Source organism: Pelmatolapia mariae, linkage group LG15, assembly GCF_036321145.2.
Source record: "Pelmatolapia mariae isolate MD_Pm_ZW linkage group LG15, Pm_UMD_F_2, whole genome shotgun sequence".
Classification (NCBI taxonomy): domain Eukaryota; kingdom Metazoa; phylum Chordata; class Actinopteri; order Cichliformes; family Cichlidae; genus Pelmatolapia; species Pelmatolapia mariae.
Genome location: NC_086240.1, coordinates 8612167 through 8630635, shown reverse-complemented (window position 1 = coordinate 8630635; position 18469 = coordinate 8612167). Strand labels below are relative to the sequence as shown.

General features: G+C 39.6%; 1 protein-coding gene across 3 annotated transcripts in view; it reads right to left on the bottom strand.

Moving 5' to 3' along the window:
- Positions 1–2702: 2702 nt before the first annotated feature.
- Positions 2703–18469, bottom strand: part of eya4 (EYA transcriptional coactivator and phosphatase 4) — a 28343-nt gene continuing 12576 nt past the window's right edge. For 2 of the 3 annotated variants that reach the window (XM_063495039.1, XM_065471987.1), the window contains 10 exons: positions 17280–17454; positions 15925–16061; positions 14539–14622; positions 10335–10424; positions 9727–9785; positions 9286–9446; positions 8776–8890; positions 8451–8572; positions 6991–7091; positions 2703–3587 (listed from right to left, as the gene is read on the bottom strand). In XM_063495039.1, coding sequence (XP_063351109.1) covers positions 3507–3587; positions 6991–7091; positions 8451–8572; positions 8776–8890; positions 9286–9446; positions 9727–9785; positions 10335–10424; positions 14539–14622; positions 15925–16061; positions 17280–17454 — 1125 coding nt within the window. In that variant the 3' untranslated portion in view covers positions 2703–3506. Of the gene's footprint in view, positions 3588–6809; positions 6911–6990; positions 7092–8450; positions 8573–8775; positions 8891–9285; positions 9447–9726; positions 9786–10334; positions 10425–14538; positions 14623–15924; positions 16062–17279; positions 17455–18469 lie in introns of all 3 variants that reach the window. The other variant, XM_063495040.1, reaches the window with a different exon arrangement.

Below are 18469 nucleotides of genomic sequence, written 5' to 3'. Positions count from 1 at the left end.
CTTTCAAAACGTCTTTAAAATTTATATAAATTGTTTTTCTATTGGTTTTAGTGTAACACTGAATGCCTCCCAATGTATTACATTGGACATTAGAGCTTTGAAATGTTAAAACACAAACATCAAATGAAAGCACTTAAATGGAACATTATCCAAGAAAGAATATAAAGGAATAACCTTTACCTAATTGGAGAGAAATGAAATAGTTGAGATGAATACCATTGAAGTAATTGGTTTTCTAGATTGTTCTATTTGCTATAGTACTAGTGCCAAAAAATGACATGAAATCCACCAAGTCTAATAACAGCGCTTATGTTTTTTTTTGTTTGTTTTTTTTTTTTTTACATAAACTGATGCATGTGCAGTGTTGGGGAGTACCGGAATACATGTACCGCCGTTACGTATTTAAAATACAAAATATGAGTAACTGTATTCCGTTACAGTTACTTTTTAAAAAGGTGGTATTTAGAATACAGTTACTTTGTTGAAATAAATGAATTACACGGCGGTACTCTCCTGTTTCATATTGTCGCGGGTCAGGACTGTTTGGGTTTTGTTTGACAGCTACGCTCTGCTGTTCCAGGCGGCAGCGTTACGGTTGCCATGGTTACAGGGCGACGCTCTCTCTCTCTCTGCGACGTTTCCTGGGTGAGAGAGCGCCTTTTTGTTGTTGTTGTTGTTGTGCTAAGCTAATAGGCAGAATGCTACAGGCATAGCTCTAAAGAATGTAGCCTCGTGGGCAGTGTAGTCCGTGCTGCAGGGAGAATGGACTGCCATACACGTTATGTGTCTGTGAGCAAGAGGAGGGAGAAAAAGGCGAGTGGAAAAGTACGAGCTGTCATTGAGCAGAAACGGGAGCTGGAAGCATGTAAATATAATAATAACCACTGCAGCCAAAAAGAGTGCCTGACGAGCCCAGTTGTAAGTACGCTATTAAGACTCGACTGTACACTGTGTTCGTGTTGGAATACATTTTAAAAGTAACCTTCCCAACACTGTGCATGTGAAACCCTTTTGCACGAGAAGCCTTCCATTTACCTTGTGCAGGTTTGCATACGTTTCCTCAGGTTACAATCGAGTACATCAAAAAGCCAGACTATCACGAGTTTGTTGCATAATTTAATTCTTTTATCAAGTATGACTTGAAATATTTCAAGCCTTTTACTTTTGGTTTAAATATAATGGGTCAAGGAAATCATACATCAAGCCTGATAATTAGAATATTTCCTAAGATCATTAATTTATAATACAGAAAATGCCCAGCTTCATTTAAATGGAACTCAATGGCGTCTCCTTTGCCTCAAATTACTGCATCAGTTTGTGGATCTGCTGAGTTGATAATCAAAGTCCAGTTTGCTTTGAAAGCAGCCTTCAGATCGTCTGTATTTTGGTGTCAGATTATTTTTCCATCTTCCCCTTGACTTTAGCAACTCTACAGAGAACACGTGTTCATGTTAGATTCAGTTGGGAAGCCATTAGGTTTGGTACTGCAAGCAGGAGCCAGGTTTTGGCATCTCTATAAAGATTGTAAGCAAATGGACGCATGAAGTGCTTTAAAATTTCCTGGTAGATGGTTGTATTGACTTTGGACTTGATGAAACATAATGAACCGACTACCATCAACACTAGTAGTTGACATGAAAATCCAAATCATCAGACTGAAAAAACTTGACTGGGTGCATCTCCACTCTTCCTCCAGACTCAGGGACCTTAATTTTCAAATGAAAATCCCAAATTTACTTTAATCTGAAAAGGTGACTTGAGACCACAGAGCAGCAGTCCACTTCTTTTACTCCTCAGCTCAGGTAAGATGCTCCTCGCATTTCTGGTTCAGCAGTGGTTTGACATGAGGAATTTGACATTTGTAGCCTCTTTCCATCTGGTGGCTCCTGCACTGACACCAGCCTCGGTCCACTCATTGTGATGCTCACCCAAGTTGTTGACAATGCCCTCAAGGCAGCTGGCATCCCCATTGCTTGTGCACCTTTTCCTACGACACCTTTCCTTTCCAGTCAGCTTTCCATGAATATGCGTTGATACAGCACTGTGAACAACCAGCCTTTCAACAGTGACTTTCTGTGGCTTACCCTTCTTATGGAAGGTGTTAATGATCATGACCCGGAGAACTGTCAAGTCAGCAGTCTTCCTTAAGGTTGTGGGTACTTGAGCAGACCAAAGGAAAGAGTGTTTATACTGCTTGAAATCAAGTATTCTGATGGTTTTTATGAACTATAAATAAACCATAATCAAATTAAAACAAAGGCCTAGAATTCTTCAATGTACACAAAATGGATATTGAATATGGGACAGTTGTTATTCTGAATTTAGGAAAAAAAATCAAAATATTCTATTGTTTATCATCTCTCTCAGTACATCAGCAGAATAGGAAATGGTACCTGTGTGGTGTGTGCGTTTGTTTTTGGGTTTTCATGTTTTTTTTAAGCAAAAACCATGAAAATAACCTTAAGAGGAGTTAGGTATGCAGTATAAGGTTCAAAGGCAATCTGTTCAGGTAGAGCACAATAGGGATGTTAAACTCTAGCTTTAGGCTCAGTGTGCTCACTAACAGATTGCTCTCCCTTCTTATTATAGCCCTGTCATTTTGTGACTTTAGTTTCAGAGTATCACAGGTTGTGTTAAGGATCTTGTTTCTTTTATGAAAGAAGATGCATAGGTCATGTGGATAAGTTTTCTCCTTTATATCTACATACATAGACATTTCTGAATAAAGAAAAGACATTCAAACACATTAAGGCACAACACATCATGACGCACATCTTCAAGCCCCACCCACCAGAAAGAAAACAAAATACAAAAACCAGAAGGAAAAAACAAAAAAGCATCAAAATTTCCAATTATTTGACCAAAAAGAAAAAGAAAAACAACCCCAAAACCCTACCACTGTCATGTAAGTTTATTGTAAATAATTTACACAAATTTCTACCACAGACTGCATTCTTTTGTCGTGATTATTATACCACCGGGAACAAAACCCTTACAAAAAAAGCTGTTATCCCAGTATACATGATATGGTCTGTACAGAGAAGCCTTCAAATTAATGCATAGCCAATGATCTTCCCCCCCAAGTGATGCCACAAGTCCTCATTTCCACCTGGGTGCTCTGACCACAAACTAGATCTCAAGGGAAAAAAAATATCCTCCCAGTCCAAGGAAGGTCTTAAGCCTTGACAGTTTTAGCCTGCTACAGCTGCAAGAACAGCAGACTGGATTTTCAGAGGTCTGTCCCCAGCATCAGGACCAGGGGGGCTGAGCAAGGATGTGTCGGATAGCCTTTTCCTAATCCCACTTTCCTCTTCTTTACCTCCTTTAACCTCTTAAGACCATTACGAGTTTGTAAATCCAGACATTCAAAAAACAAGACAGGAAACGAAAGTAATCACAGAAACACTTGCAGTGTCGTGTGTTCTTAAATAGTTATACAAAAGAAAGGGGCTGCCTGGCTGACCGTGTCCATGTGACAATGCAATGAGTCCATATTGCTATAATAGTTACAGGTACTCAAACTCCAGTGCTTGGTGTAATGCCAGCAGGTCAGAGTGACTTGATATCCTCCAGAAAGGCATGTTGTGCTGCGGAGTGGACACACATCATTAAAATCAGATGTACAATTATCACTGTTGCACACCACCACCGCCTAAACACATGCAAGCTACACTACTGTAGCTTGTAGCTGCACTGCAAACAAAAATCCATGCATTTCTAAGGCTTTAAGACAAAGGGTGGCATTTTGGGAATTATGCTTATCCTTCTGTTCAGAAGGTTACATCAGATGACACAATTTATATCACTCATCTCTCCCCTCTTGGTGAAGCTACAGCCAGCGGTTCGTCAGTTTAGCTTAGCATAAAAATTTTAAAAATAGGTACCTTAGCCTTAAAAAAAAGCACAAAAATCTACAAAGGGCAATTCTCAATATCACCAACTTAATTGTAACATACATGTATCAGCAATAATATGTACAAAGAACTTTAAAAAAATGTATGAAGGATAACAAGATTTGTGCTGACTGATGCTAGCCTCTACTTTGACTGATGCTAGCCTCTACTTTGAAACACTCATATAACCCATAGAAAATCCCTGCAGCTGTTGTTTTTGACTTTTGTTTTCATTATAATTAAATCAACAAGATATAACTAAATTGTTGAGCTGTAAAGACTAAGAAGTTTTTACTTTTTAAAACACCAGTTTCCCTAATGTTTCCAGCCGTTATGCTAAGCTAATTTAACTTTTTGCTGACTGTAGCTTGAAGTCAATAGTTTCCTAAAAAGGTTTAACAGTGGTGCCAAAATTGTATGTGGGAAGTTTTTACACCCTGTTCTACATTTTATTATGTTTTAGACTAATCTTGAAATGAATTCAGTTTTTTTTCTAAACACAGTCTACACATAATACTCCACAATAACAAAACAACAGAGTTTTCAGAGTCCTGTGATACTGTACTAAAATTAGAGACAGAAATATTGTCTTCATGCGTAACCCCAAAAAACTGTTGGGTCACTCTGTGAAATGTGAATAAAAAGAGAATGCAATGATTTGCAAATCTCATAAACCCATATTTTAATAAAGATATTAAACTGAGAAAATATACCATTTTATGAGAAATGTTGGCTTATTTGAAGTTGATGGCAGCGAAATATCACAAAAAAGTTTGGATGGGGACAAGAAAAGCCTAAAAGTGGTGCTAAAACAAATATCTAGATGAAGAGTTTGCTACTTATCAAGTTAACTTGAGGCAGGCCATTAAGATGACTGGGTATGAAAAGAGCATCAGGTTGAATTCAGTTTTATTTATAAAGCACCAAATCACAGCAACAGTTGCCTCAAGGTGCTTTTTATTGTAAGGTAAAGACCTTACAATATTTAATATGTGCATTGAAGGAGACATCCTGGTCAAAAAGGACTCCAAGACTCATCCCAGTGTTACTGGAGGCCAAGGTAAAGCCATCCAGAGTAAGCATCTGGTTAGACACTGTATCTTTAAGATTTTTAGTACAATAACCTCAGTTTTGGAAGTGGAAAACTGTTCTGCAGTCAGATGAATCAAAATTTTGGTAAAATGGACTAAAGAGTGCTCACTTCGAAAGCCTGCATTTCTGATGCTATGACACTGGACTGTGTGAATGGAGCAACATTCCTTTCCCAAAAGTCCAGGAGCTGGTCTCCTCAGTTCCCAGACATTTACAGACTGTTGTTAAAAAAAAGGGAATGCTACAGAGGTAAACATGACCCCTGTGTTGTGAATAAAATACGTATTGATGTAATTTGCAAATTGCTGTATTGCGTAGACTGATGACCCAGTGCCAGATAAGTGGCAGAAGATGGATGGATGGATGAATGGATGGATGATAACAAACCTGTTGTTATGAAACTCACAGTTGTGGTGCTTCCTACTTTTATTAAATGTCCTCCTTGTTTCAGCCAAACTCCGTAACTGGGAAGGAGGCCATGTAACTAAGAACCCAGTAGTCACTATGAATAAAATCCTTTGTAGGGATGGGAGAAACATTCATTAAGACAGTAATCCAATCTGATCTAAAATGAAGACAGACGAATGGAGGAAACTAGGCACTGAGAATCACCTCATTAATTCCAATCCTACAGTCAAAGACGGAGGTGGCAGCATTATGCTCCATCAGTAATTTTCTGTCAAGTACTGGGAAACCAGTAAGGATAGAGGGAATGATGAAGGCAGAAAATATAGAGAAATCCTGAGTGAAAACCTTTGTCAGAGTGCTCAGGATTATATTTCAGCAGTAAAAAAGGCCCTAGTGCAATGCCAAAAAAGCACAGGAGTGGCTCTGGGAAAACTCCTGGACTGACCCAGCCAGAGTCCAGACCTAAACACCTCTGGAGAGACCTGAAAATGTCTGACTGAGCTGGCTGAGGTTTAACAATTTTGCCAAGAAGAACTGGAGAAACCTTCAAATGAAAGCTTTAAGGTTCATTTCCGTTCGCTGCTGCCAAAGGAGCTTTAACACAAGTGAAGGGTAGTCATGCAAATGGGTTATTCCAGGTTTTTATTCTTAATAACTTGACAAAACACTTCAAAATCCTATTATACTAGGTTCTTGTGGAGTATTGTGTGTAGACTGATGGGGGCCAGGAGGGGGACTGAACCCATTTTAAGATGAGCGGAAACATGCTAATGTTGAAAACCATCCAAATCCAATGTATTTAGTGCTCAGTAAGAAAGTAAAAAAAAGAGTATATCCCAAAATGCAAAGCCATCTTTTAACAACCCCAGCACCCAGCACGATGAATGAAACCCAAAGCTGTAGAAGAGAGGATTAAGAAAATATTCTGGTGTAGCAAACTTAAAATAGATCACTACTTATCTCCCTTTTTTTTGTTATACAACTACAACATCAGTTAAAAACACATAACAGGAGACACGTCACAGGATACGGCAGGATCATTGCTCTAAACAAATGAGGCTGTTCACAGCCCAGTCAGCGTGTACATTTACACAGCCATTCATTACACAACTGCAGATGCCAATGTCAATCTAATAAAAATCTGTTATTGACACAAATTTGGAATAGCTGACGCTGAAAAAGCTGGTGCAAAATATCCATCAGCAGCTGAGGCTCATTCTCAAATTTTCACTCTGACGGCTGCAAAAGTCTCCTGTCACTCCATAAAAAAAACAAAACAAAAACCAAAGCAAGTAGACCAGAAAAAGTAAAGGACCAACACAAAACTGCAGCAGCAAAGAAAGGCGGGCTTCGTCCAATCAGAGCACACGCTGTGCTGAGTAGGCGGGGGTCACGGTGAGGTTTCGGGTCCATTACCTTTTTGGCCGCCTGTTCCTCTTCCACACCGTCCCCAATTACAACATACACTACTTTCCTGCCAAACCTTTGCATTATGCGTTCAAAGCAACTCTCTTTTCCTGCAAAAAACAAATAAACAAGGGGGAGGAAGGAGGGTCACATGGTCAGAGGGGTCAAAGTTCAGGTGTCATATGTTTACCTGGCTGGCGGCATGCTCTTCATCCTTTCCATCGCCAATCACAACATATGTAATGTTTGTGCCAAAGCGGGAGACTATACGCTCAAAACAGCTTTCTTTGCCTGGAGACAAACAAATGGCTTTCACAGGTTTTTCCTTTGTTTAGATGGAAATAAAACACAGGAAGAGGTAGAGCTGTGCGTACTAGGGTGAAGTGAACACACACACAAACACACAAGATGGTGTCTAGTTATTTAATAGTTAAAAATAGCGTACCCAGAAGTGGCATGGCATCTGACCTTAAACACTAGTTTTTAAAGATATCAGATTGTTGCATCTGTTTGAATCAAGGCATATCACATAGTGACACACACATACATTTCCTGAGTGTTGTATCTTTCTACCAAAACCCCAGTCTGAGTTGTTTTGTTTCCACTCTTCAATAAGTTAGCACTGGCCATGGTTGCGGTACACTGTCGCAACCAGCTGAGGTTAGAGTCCGTTCAGAGTGTAGGCGTGCGGCCTGAGCGACATGTGTGTCGAGGCCAGATCGGGAACGCACGAGCTGAGTGCGGATATAATACTGGAAGAATACTGTAAGTGTGGGGATAAGTGAGTCATACTAAAGACACTCTACACCCACACAGGTGACTTCACCTAATGTGGCAAATGAAACATCTGCTGGGTGGAGCTATGTTTCGGATTGTGTGATGTCATCCAGCTCAAAAAGGTCATCTTCCCTTTCAATCAAAATCATTGACATTATTAGTATAAGAGCACACGTTTAAATTAGTCTTGAGCCACCCCTCACTTGCTTCTAGCTATCCAGATTATGTTGCAATTTGTTTAGCAATGGTCTCGATATTTTTTGCAGCTTTTTCACCATTTTAAGTCGAGTTCTTATATCTGATCATTTTCACAGGGATGATTTTTTTGCTTGTTAAGCCATTTAACATCTTAACACTGACCTATGAATCATTCCAGCACAAAAAAAGGAAAGGATGCAGTAAAAGCATACCTGGATTTAAAACACCCACACACACACACTCTCTCTTGACGGAGAGGGGAAGATTTGAATGTCTTTAAGAAGCCTGGAGAACTATTCCTGAAGACTGCTCAAGGAATCTACCAGAAAGCCTAAATCAGAGAGTCCAGGCTGTGTATAAAAGTGGTCGTATTAAACACTGACTTTCAAACTTGTGTGAATTGTACAAATGGACTGTTTTCCCGTGTGTGTTTGTGCATGTTTCAATAAATCATTGCACCTATTTCCCATTTTCCTAGAAAAACAAAGATATGAGGAGTGACTCAAGTCTTTTGTACAGTACTGTATCTATCCAGTTACTATTTTATGACTTCCATTCCACAATATATTGTATTATTTAATTCAGTCCATGAATGAAATCATTAATTTAGTCTTTGTTTTAAATTTATGGACTGTGTACGCATGAGTACAGATGCGTGTGTTTACGTGTGCTTACCTATTTTTGTTGCACTGTAAATGTTCTCAATAGGAAAAACAGATCCCAGACTATATAAGAGAACTTTGGCCAGCGCTGGTATGAGCTGTGTTGTGGTCACCAACACATTTACACAGTTACTCCTGAGGGACAAAGAGAAAGAATAGTCCATATTATGCACAGTGGAGGTGGGAAGGTAAATGCATGAATAGATCCACGAGTGCCTCTAGTGTCCACTGGTGCTCAGTTCCAACCCTAACTCTTAACCACGGAAATCAAAGGAAGAGAGGACTAGAAGAGACATTGCCATCTGTGTAAAGTGTGGAAATAAAATGGAAAGTGGCACCTGGAGCTGATTATGGACAGGGACTTGAGTGCGTGGGTGAGCCAGGAGTCAGTCAGAGCTTCCACCTCAGCTCTGAGCTGCAGCCAGGCGTCTCTCTTAGCAGGACCCAGCAGACCTAAAACACAGCACCAACTTCTTTACTCTATAAGCACTCTACAATGCACTCCAATTTTGTTTGAGCATTAAAAAATAAGCTGTATTTGCTGTATTTGTATCTATGTCTATACTGTTCCACTATTTCATTGCACAGTGTTCCCTGTGACAACAAGGGACTATTCTATTCTTCTATTCTGTTATTAATTAACTTTAATATTTAAATAGTTCTATACAAAGTTAAAACCCCCCAAAACAAAACCGTTTTTTAACATCTTATAGATGATCAGGATTGAATGCTCCCCCCTTTCCCAGGCAGGGTGTGAATATAATTTTAGAACATTTCAACTCCTGTAGAGTTTAACTAAAGTAAAACTCATTTTCAACTCTATTCTGAGTCTATTCTGATTGGCTTACCCCCCACATTGTTTTTGTACGTGCTATACAACTCTTTGACTCGTCGGTAGCGGAAGGCCAGTTTCCTCATCCAGTCGACTCCACCGCGGACACCCGTAGCCAGGCACAGGTTTGCGCTGGTTGCAGCTGCATGGAAGCCATCAGTTGCAAAACTGTAAGTACTGTCAATAATAATAATATGTTTTATTTGAAAATCTGCTCTGGTAGAAAAATAAACAAGATGGTTATTTGTATTTTGGTATTGGTATCACAAACATAACGGCAAGCATTTATTTGTAAGAATGCAGTTAAGTATCATCTACATACTTTTAAAATTTTAATCATCAAGTTAATATTAAAACACAAACTGGACAAATGTTGTTAATGTTTATCTGAATATATGATCTACAGAAATGAATGAATTCTACAACTTTACACAAAAGTTAATTTTTAAATAATCACCTTAAGTCCTGGCCATTGTCATCTGATGACACGTCATCAATATGCACCTGATCACATTCCTGTATACAGATACACATACAAATAACAATTATAGCAAGCACAATGTGCTAAAGATAGAATATAGACATGTTGTGACATTTACAGTATGTTAACTTCCTTTTCACCACTAGAGGGCAGCAGTTGTATCTAACTGGGTAATGGTTTGGACCTCAGGCTTCCTCCCACAGCCCAAAGTCATTATGTTAATTCAATTCAGTTCTATTCAAATTTTATTTCTATAGCACATTTAACAGCAACAGAGTTGACCAAAGTGCTTCACAATTAGTTAAGAACAGGAGAAAACTATAGAGAAACAAATACAGATAAATGAAATGTATTAACGTTAAAAGTCAAAAGTTAAGATAACTGTTGATTGTAAATTGGCTTTAGATGTGACTGTGAGCATGAATTTTGACAGTGGTGTGCCCTGCCGTTTGCTCAGTCCAAGCTGGTGTATGATAAGGTGTGTATATCAAATCAGTGGAACAATGACATTCTCAACATTACGCTTTGTGCAAAAGCTGAAGCAAAAACTTCAACTGTTGACAATGTTAACAGCTGTGACTCACCTCCAGGTCATTAAAAAATAAGTGTGTGTCAGCCAAGTTGAAGATCATCTCTTCCATTCTCAGACCCAGTGTTACCGCCATGGGAGGGTCCTAAGAGAAGAGGAAGATAACATCATCATGACATCAACATGACAACAAATTTCCAGAGTTAATACTTACTCCCATCTCAAAAACCATTTTAGACCCCCACCCCCAACAAACCCCTATTTGTATACTTGGTACGTTCCGCTCATCACCGCAGACGCTGACAGACAGGTTGCACTTGTTCTGTCCCATCAGCATTCCTTACGTTTTGAGGGGCGGGGAGCAAGATTGTGTCCCTCCATGTGTGTGTGTTGCAAATTGTAGGTACCCTCAAAGGCAGATGCCTGGAGTGTATGTGGTGTGTGAATGGTTTGTGTGTGTCTATGTGTGTGTGTGTGCGGGCATTCTGGAGAAAGCGGCCTGCTCTGCCAGGCTAGCGCTCAGCTGCAAAAACCATCATCTGTGATAGGTCAGCAAGGGTCGACAGCTTGCCGCACGATTCGCTGACGCTGTCAGACGACCAGAATAGAAAGAAACTAACAGGAAGGAGAGTGAAAGTGAGCGGGCGAGGTGCTCAGGCACGGAAAGCGAGAGAAACTGGCGGCATTCATGAGTGTCAGAAAGTGCAAAAGGCAGTGCATCTTAAATCAACATTTGTTAACGGCGAGGAAAACTGGGGACGATCGCCGAAAGTCTTTTTCATTTAATCAAAACTGTCACCACATATACTTTGAGAAAAAAGGTTTTGTACCATAACTACACATGTTACTGAAATTTGTTATCTCTGACACACAGTGAACGACAGAGGTTGAAGAGCATCTGTTAAATCTCCACTATGACTCATCACTGGCTATATTCTACACGCATACAAAAGTCAATAACTCTTACTTGTTATTGCTAAATAACTATTATAATATTACTGCACAAAAGAGAATTATTTATTATAAATTGTTAGTTGCAATTGATTTCTTGGTAAGAGATGTAAGTGTCACAAAAGTTTGACTAGTAAGAGAAACTTAAAACTTTTGCACTTGTCCAGAACGTCTCTGGAAAGCAGCCATTTTGACTGCATTTCTTTTTACTTCTTTAACATCTGTCACAGAGACACAGAAGTAATAATTATGCTGGACACCAACCAAGGGACACCAGCTATGTATGTTAGGCTCCTTAAAAGCTGTTGTCTGTTTTTTTTTTGTCAAGTTCAAGCTATCACAGAAAAATCCAGATGCACTCTTCACCTTCGCTGGTATCACTTAAGCTCTGGAAACTCAACACTTCCTCATGATGTGAGCAGGATACTAAGTATAGTAAGAAACAGAGAGTGAGATTGGCTTGTGTGATAAAGACGTCTATGCTTGTATTGACGAAAAGGCAAAACATCATTTGGAGCAGCTGTATCCTCAAAGCTCCATGAGAGGGGCACTTAGGTCTTGTGGTTTCTATGTTAATAGTGTAAACACTATTTTGGGTGAGGTGTGAACAGACACAGCTGCTGCTATATTTCTCAAGGGCAGCGGCAGAAAACGAGGTGAAAAAAATTCTCTCGCAAATATTTTCAGGCAAATATTAGGAGGCCTTTTTTTTTTTTAATGCCAATGATTTGCCAGTTGTCATGAGCCATGCGGGTAATCCGACGTGGCGTGCTATGAGAGGGTACATTAAACCCCGATTTGAGCCCTTGGAAACATCTAATTCACTAGTTTGCAAGTAAAGACAAATGCAAAACCTCACTTCTTGTCACAAACTTCTTTTGTGATATTTCCGTTCAATGCAGTGCTTCTCTACAGTAAATACAACACAAAGAGGCTGAATTATCCATCAAGACCACGTGTGCCCTCGCTCATGCACATGGCGTTTTACAACTCACCAGGGCCTGTCTTATGCCCATTAAATCCCAATTGCCAAACATTAAAGTCCACAAATGCAGAACAACTAGGAAGGACATCAATGCCTGCAAACCCTATTTGTAAAAAGCCTGGGCTCCTATGGCTCAATGCAAGTCGGGCTCCAAATTGTGCGTGCGCTGTGCCAGCTTTTGTTCGACTGCCAAACAGCAATATCAGAACGGATTTGTGATGCAAAGCCCGTACAGGCGGGCTGGTGGCCATGCCGGTGCCCACAGGAAACGACATCACCCAATAAAAATCTGCAGCCTTGGCTACGCGGGACGACCACAGATCAGTGCCAAGAACATTTTTTATTAAAATAAAGGGAACTATAAACAGGGATGCTGTTATGGGAGAAGGAGAGACCACCAAATAAGTTCACAGAGAAAAGTGGAATAAACATCAGCCCAAGTAAGAAATTAGCACATTAAATTATCATTCAATTACAGAAAGCATTGGCAATTATTAATAGCTACATTTAAAGACTTGTTTTATAATCCATTAGATTATCATCCCAAATTGACCGTAACATTCCTGAAGTGGCTGATGTCATTTTAAATAATCTACAGAGACAAATGAAGCTTATTCACTTTGCGTGCTCATTGTCAAATCAAAGTAAGGATGGAAAGTCTGGTTTCAGAGATGGTGTATGAAGATGGAGTATTGGTATCCCTAAAAATCTGCTTCACTGATAGATCCTCACTACATTATATAATTTACCAATTTATGGTAAATTACCAATTTTAATCTATGTTGATTGTATCTTTTCAAGAAAACATTAACTTTCAAAGCTAAAATTTAACCTAGCATGTAATGTTATTTTCCACCTGTAAATATAAAGAAGAGGTGGGATATATTTTCAGAATGTGGCCATGTACCACCAAAAAAAGCTCCACACCTCCCTACACCAAAGGGCACAGTAGCCTGAACAGCGAACCATCACCATCAAAATCTTCAAGAGAGTAAGTATACCCTTGATTAACTATGCAGCAAGTGTGAGCGCCCTTATAACAGCAGGAATTTTAGCTGTTTAATAGTGCAGATCATTCAGGTGTGCCCAAATCTCCCCAGCAAATTCACCTTAAAGTTATACCGTGAAATGTTCAGACAAATAGCCAAAACCCCAAGAGCTACATCTTAGACTTTACAGGTCTGTGGTAGCATACTAAATGCTCATGACAATGCAATTAGAAAAAATACTGAACAAGAATTGCTAGCTTGGAAGTGTTACCAGAAGAAAGGCTCCCGGGCAGGGTGAACATGGAGGCAGAATTTAGGGATGTAAAGTTGCTTCTGAACAAACCACAGGAACTTTTAGAACAATGTCCTTTGAACAGACGAGACCAAAGTGGAGATGTGTGGCCATAATGTGTGATGTTTAGAGAAAATCAAACACAGAATATCAGCACAAATGCCTCATACCAACTGTCTGCCACAGCGGTTACACAGGGTGATGATTTGGGTTTGTTTTGCAGCTACAGGACCTTGGCACCTTGCAGTCATCAAGTTGACCATGAACTGCTCTGTATACTAAAGTGTTCTGGAGTAAAATTTGAGGCCATGTGTCTAGCAGCTAAAGCTGGCCCAAATTGGGTCACGCAAAGGACAATGACCTCAAGCACAGCAGCAAATCTACAACAGAATGACTGAAAAAGGAAAAAGGAAAAAACAACAACAAACAAGGCAATCAAAGTCCAGATCTAAACGCCACTTAAGTGCTGTGGACATCAAACAATTTAACAAGTTATTGCTGCTAAAGCTAGCTGCACAAACTATTGAATCATTTGGTGTACTTAGGGCTGCGTTACATAGTTGAGGTGCAGCTTAGCAGACAGCTGCTGGGTGCAGCTGCTGGTGTCAGCACCAACACGCCACACCTCTAATAATGCGTAACATTAGGTGTCATCATTTAACTGGGTGAGTTCTAGTCAAATTTACCTCCTGTTCTACTGTAACAATTTTAGTTTTCTTTTTGTACCAGATTTTTTAAATGAGTATCCACATGAATAGACTCACTTGGGGAGTTGAAGGTTCAAGAAACAACACTGGCTTTATTTTCATGCCCACCTTTTGTAAAGTTCAAGATTAGGCCCTCCTCTCGATGGCTCAGTTATTATGGATGATCTATTATGAGTTGTGTTAGTAGTCAAACTGATGCTCAAGGTTTAAATCTGGCACGATGTGAAGGTTCATTGCTCGTGAATCCAATGGGCAGTCAAGCGTAGATACACATAGAAGTTTTACGAACAGTAAACTTAACATAGCACGATGATGACACAGTAAAACAATCTTACCTTGCCATATTTTTGTGCATAGGAGCCTGTGAGCAGAGAATGGAAGACAATAATCGTCTCATCCAGATCCCAAACAAACACCCTCTGCACATCACAACAAAAAAGACACAATGCAAGAAATTTGAGTCTATTCTTCTGATTTTACAAATGGCCCTTATTTAATAAGTACAGTTATTTATTAAGTACAAATGTTTCAAGCACAAGTTACTGATTTATCAACATTTTCATTCCTGAATTTACATATACTTCATGAACAAATGTAGAAGTGAATCTGTACATGAAAATATTATGATTGCCTAGGTGGAGTTAGGAAACAGACAAACATAGGCTACAATCATTATAGTAAGATGATAGCATGATTATTATACTACTATTATTGCCTATTGGTTATTATTTACTGTTTTCAAAAACACCATAAATCAATAAAATGCTCAGAATTACAGTCAGATTTAACCTAAAATTAAATTGTATGTAAAGAAAACAAAATAGGAGATATAAAGATGCAGACTTTAAAGTTTTTACTTAAACATATCCCAGCATTCCTTTTCTCTTATCTTAAAATATCTGGTCTTCCATTAAAAATTACTTCTATTATTGCTGGATGTCATCACCTACAGTCTAATATCTTGGCACTATCCCACTGGTGCTTTTTATTTATTTTTAATGAGTTTCTCATCACAGGCTGACAGATCATCTTCTCCTTGTCGTCCATCTGTTTTCTTCTTTTTCTTATATTCTGTTAGCCTTTTTTTCACATCAGCTTTGATGTCCAAACCTGAGCCACAGCGAGCGTTCTCAGGAGAAACAATATTCTAAACCTCTGTTATTTCAGCCGGAGCCTCGCTTTATGAAGAGGGCGCCTTTTCTGTCCTTGTCTTTGGACGCGATTGTTTCAGTTTCTTCAGTCTGTCTCCTGCTTTCTTGCTTTAGAGATGCAGGCTCAACTATCACAACGCTGTCACCACTTCTTTCTTTTTTTTCCCTGCTCCACCTGACGGTAAATGCTTCCTTATATAGAGAAATTGGGACGGAGCAGTATGCAGATTGCACAACCCTGCTGTTTCACAGTTTGATTTACTAACATAATGCGCAGTAGTACAAATAAAATAGTCGGGTGTGCAGAATTTACAAATCTGCTGTTAATATAGCATCTACACTTTTTTTTTTTTTACATATACGCATATTAGTAAATAAGGGCCAATATATACATTCAGACCTGTATTGACAATGACAATGACTCTAATAGCTTCTCCTTGATTGAATTTGGAGACTAAAGTAAAGAAAATGGACAAAGATCAAAGAAAATACCATGTGTCCATGGAGAATTGAATGGAGCATTCACTCAGTAATCTCGGTGCTCTCGGTGTATGTTTTCTAGTCTCTTACCTCCAGGTCACTATCAGGAGGAGGGGAGGGGTTGTTCTTGCGGCCCCTGCCCCGAGACTTAGACCCCCCACTCCGGCAGGCTCTGTCATCCAGCTCTTTGATGGGTGTGGAAGGGCTCTGCACTGTATCAAAGTCCCCTGAGAGTGTATATAAACACACACAGGGCTTTTGAAACATTTTAAATTTACATGTGATCAAATATCTGTCTTAAACTGCACAAGCAATCACAAACTATAGTCACTCCATTAAAAGCAGCACTAATGATGTGGTTTGAGGTGATCCCACAGGTGCTCTGGAGTTGTAGCCACTTCAGGAGAAGCAATAATTCAAACCCTGTACAGTAATAAGCCATGTTGTCAGGTTTAATAATTCAAGGTAATTGGCATGACGGATCAACTTAAAGGCTACCAAGAAACCTAAACAAAAGTACCACCGGTATTCTGACTGATTCATGACAGCGTGCACATGCAAAGATTTAACAGGGGAGTGGGAAGATTGAAGTGTGCAATAAATTAGTTAGGTTAGGTAATGTGATGCTTCTTGCTAAGATACAGTACATACAATTTTCTTGAGGAGAATACATGGGAATGCTCCCAAAGGCTCAAACACACACACACACGCACACTTTCCTAACGCCATATGCTCCCACTGCTGTGCGGTAACTAGAACCAGACTCTGAGCTTCGGCTCGCATATTATTATGTCTCAATCAGGGAGAAAAAGGGGGGTGGGGGGGTGGAGAGAGTGAGAGGGGGGTGGATAAAGATACTCACACACAAGAAAAAGTTGGTGATAAAAAAAAGACACTCCTGGACAAAGAGCGAAAGAGAAAAAGTGAGAAAGCCAGCGGAAGAAAAAGAGCTAGTGACAGGAAGAATGATAAGCTCCTTTAATCAGGCTTCCTGAATTACAGCCAAAATAAACCAAATAATAATATGGAAAAAATGAAAAGCCGAACACAAATCCATATTCCTGAGCACAAGTGTACAGTTTAAGTCTTTCTTGCTTCCCGCTTTCTCCTCCGGCTTGCCCACCAAAGTGCAATATTTAACATGACTTGTCTCTAATCAAAGTCTCGGACGCTAATGTAAACACATGTCGATTCTCCAATTAGCCAGCGCAATGCCAGGTAACTATGGCTACAGTCTAAAGTTACTTCCTGTGCTTCATCATCATAGAAAGAGGGCTTTGAACTCGGTTAACTTAAAACTGTGGAAACAAGATTATGAAACCGCAATCAGAAGTGGTGAAAAAAAAAATTCTGACATTTGTTTGCATATTTATGAAGTTAGAGCCGGGGTGTGGTGTTGGTAATTCGACTGCTTCTTTCTAAACTATGCCCATGTTAACACAAACCTGGGTGAAGTTCAGCAGCCTGTCCGGTTATGGCGGGGGTGGGATCTTGCAGCTGGTAGGCTGCTGTGGAACCGGTGCCATCCACGTTGTTGGAGGTCATGTACGTCCCGTAAGGGGAGGTGGAATAATACTGAGCATACTGGTTTTGGCCAAACGTCGTATATGAGGGATAATCCTGTGGAAAATAACAAGAATTATGAGCACGCAAAGACGTACCAAGCAAACAAAAAGAAACAGGGAGACGGAGATGTTTTCCTGAAAGGACCAGTCTGACTTCTGAGGACAGATTTTACAAGTGTTCCCTCTCATGTCTCTAATCTTTTGTCCCTGCCTTTCTGTATTTTATATCTCTGAAACAATTAAAACCTCGTGCTGCTGCTTTTTACAGACCCAGTGGAGATGGACGCTTTTTATGAGTCAGCTCTCTAAACCTGTCACTACATCCATCTCCAGAAGTCCTTAAACAAAGCCACACACAATAAGAAGGAATAGTTGGTGTGTAGTCATACAGTGCAACAGTAGTGCACAAGTGTACGCACGCTCTGAAGTATCGAAAGAAGTAAAGGAAAAATGTAAATGCAACAGAGTCATAGAAAGTAAGCTTGTTTGTACATAGAGATTTTTACTTTGACTTGCATTTGTTTCCTGGAGACCAACCATGACTTCGACTTTCTTAATGCTTACCCAACAAGCTTAACCCTAACCTTAAACCAACTTAAATGTTGCAATTCATGCAACTGGGACTTGCTTCTTTGTCCCCAAAAGGGAGGCAGGTCCCCACAGTGTGACTGTTTAAAAAGATTTATGTCCCCACAACATGAGTAATACAAGTACACACACGTACGCACACACTATATTCCCCCTTAATCCACCCACATGGGCCAAACCTTGACTTTCTTCCTGTAAACAGCCACATCTATCATAGTGAGACATTAAAATCCCCCTTTAAGCATTTTTACTACCACAATGCAATTCATCATATGGACATAGAGAAATATTCAGACCATAACACTCTTTCACAAAGACTAATTGTCTGTTTCTCTCCCAGAATTTTCCCTGTTGCAAGGTTGCATTGTGATGATGAAAACTGCGTGGGAGCATGCCTGGAAAACCATTTCTGGTCTGAAATCCTAATGCAACTAATATGAAATTTGGATCTTTTTTTCCCTTTCTTTCTTTCTTTCTACTTT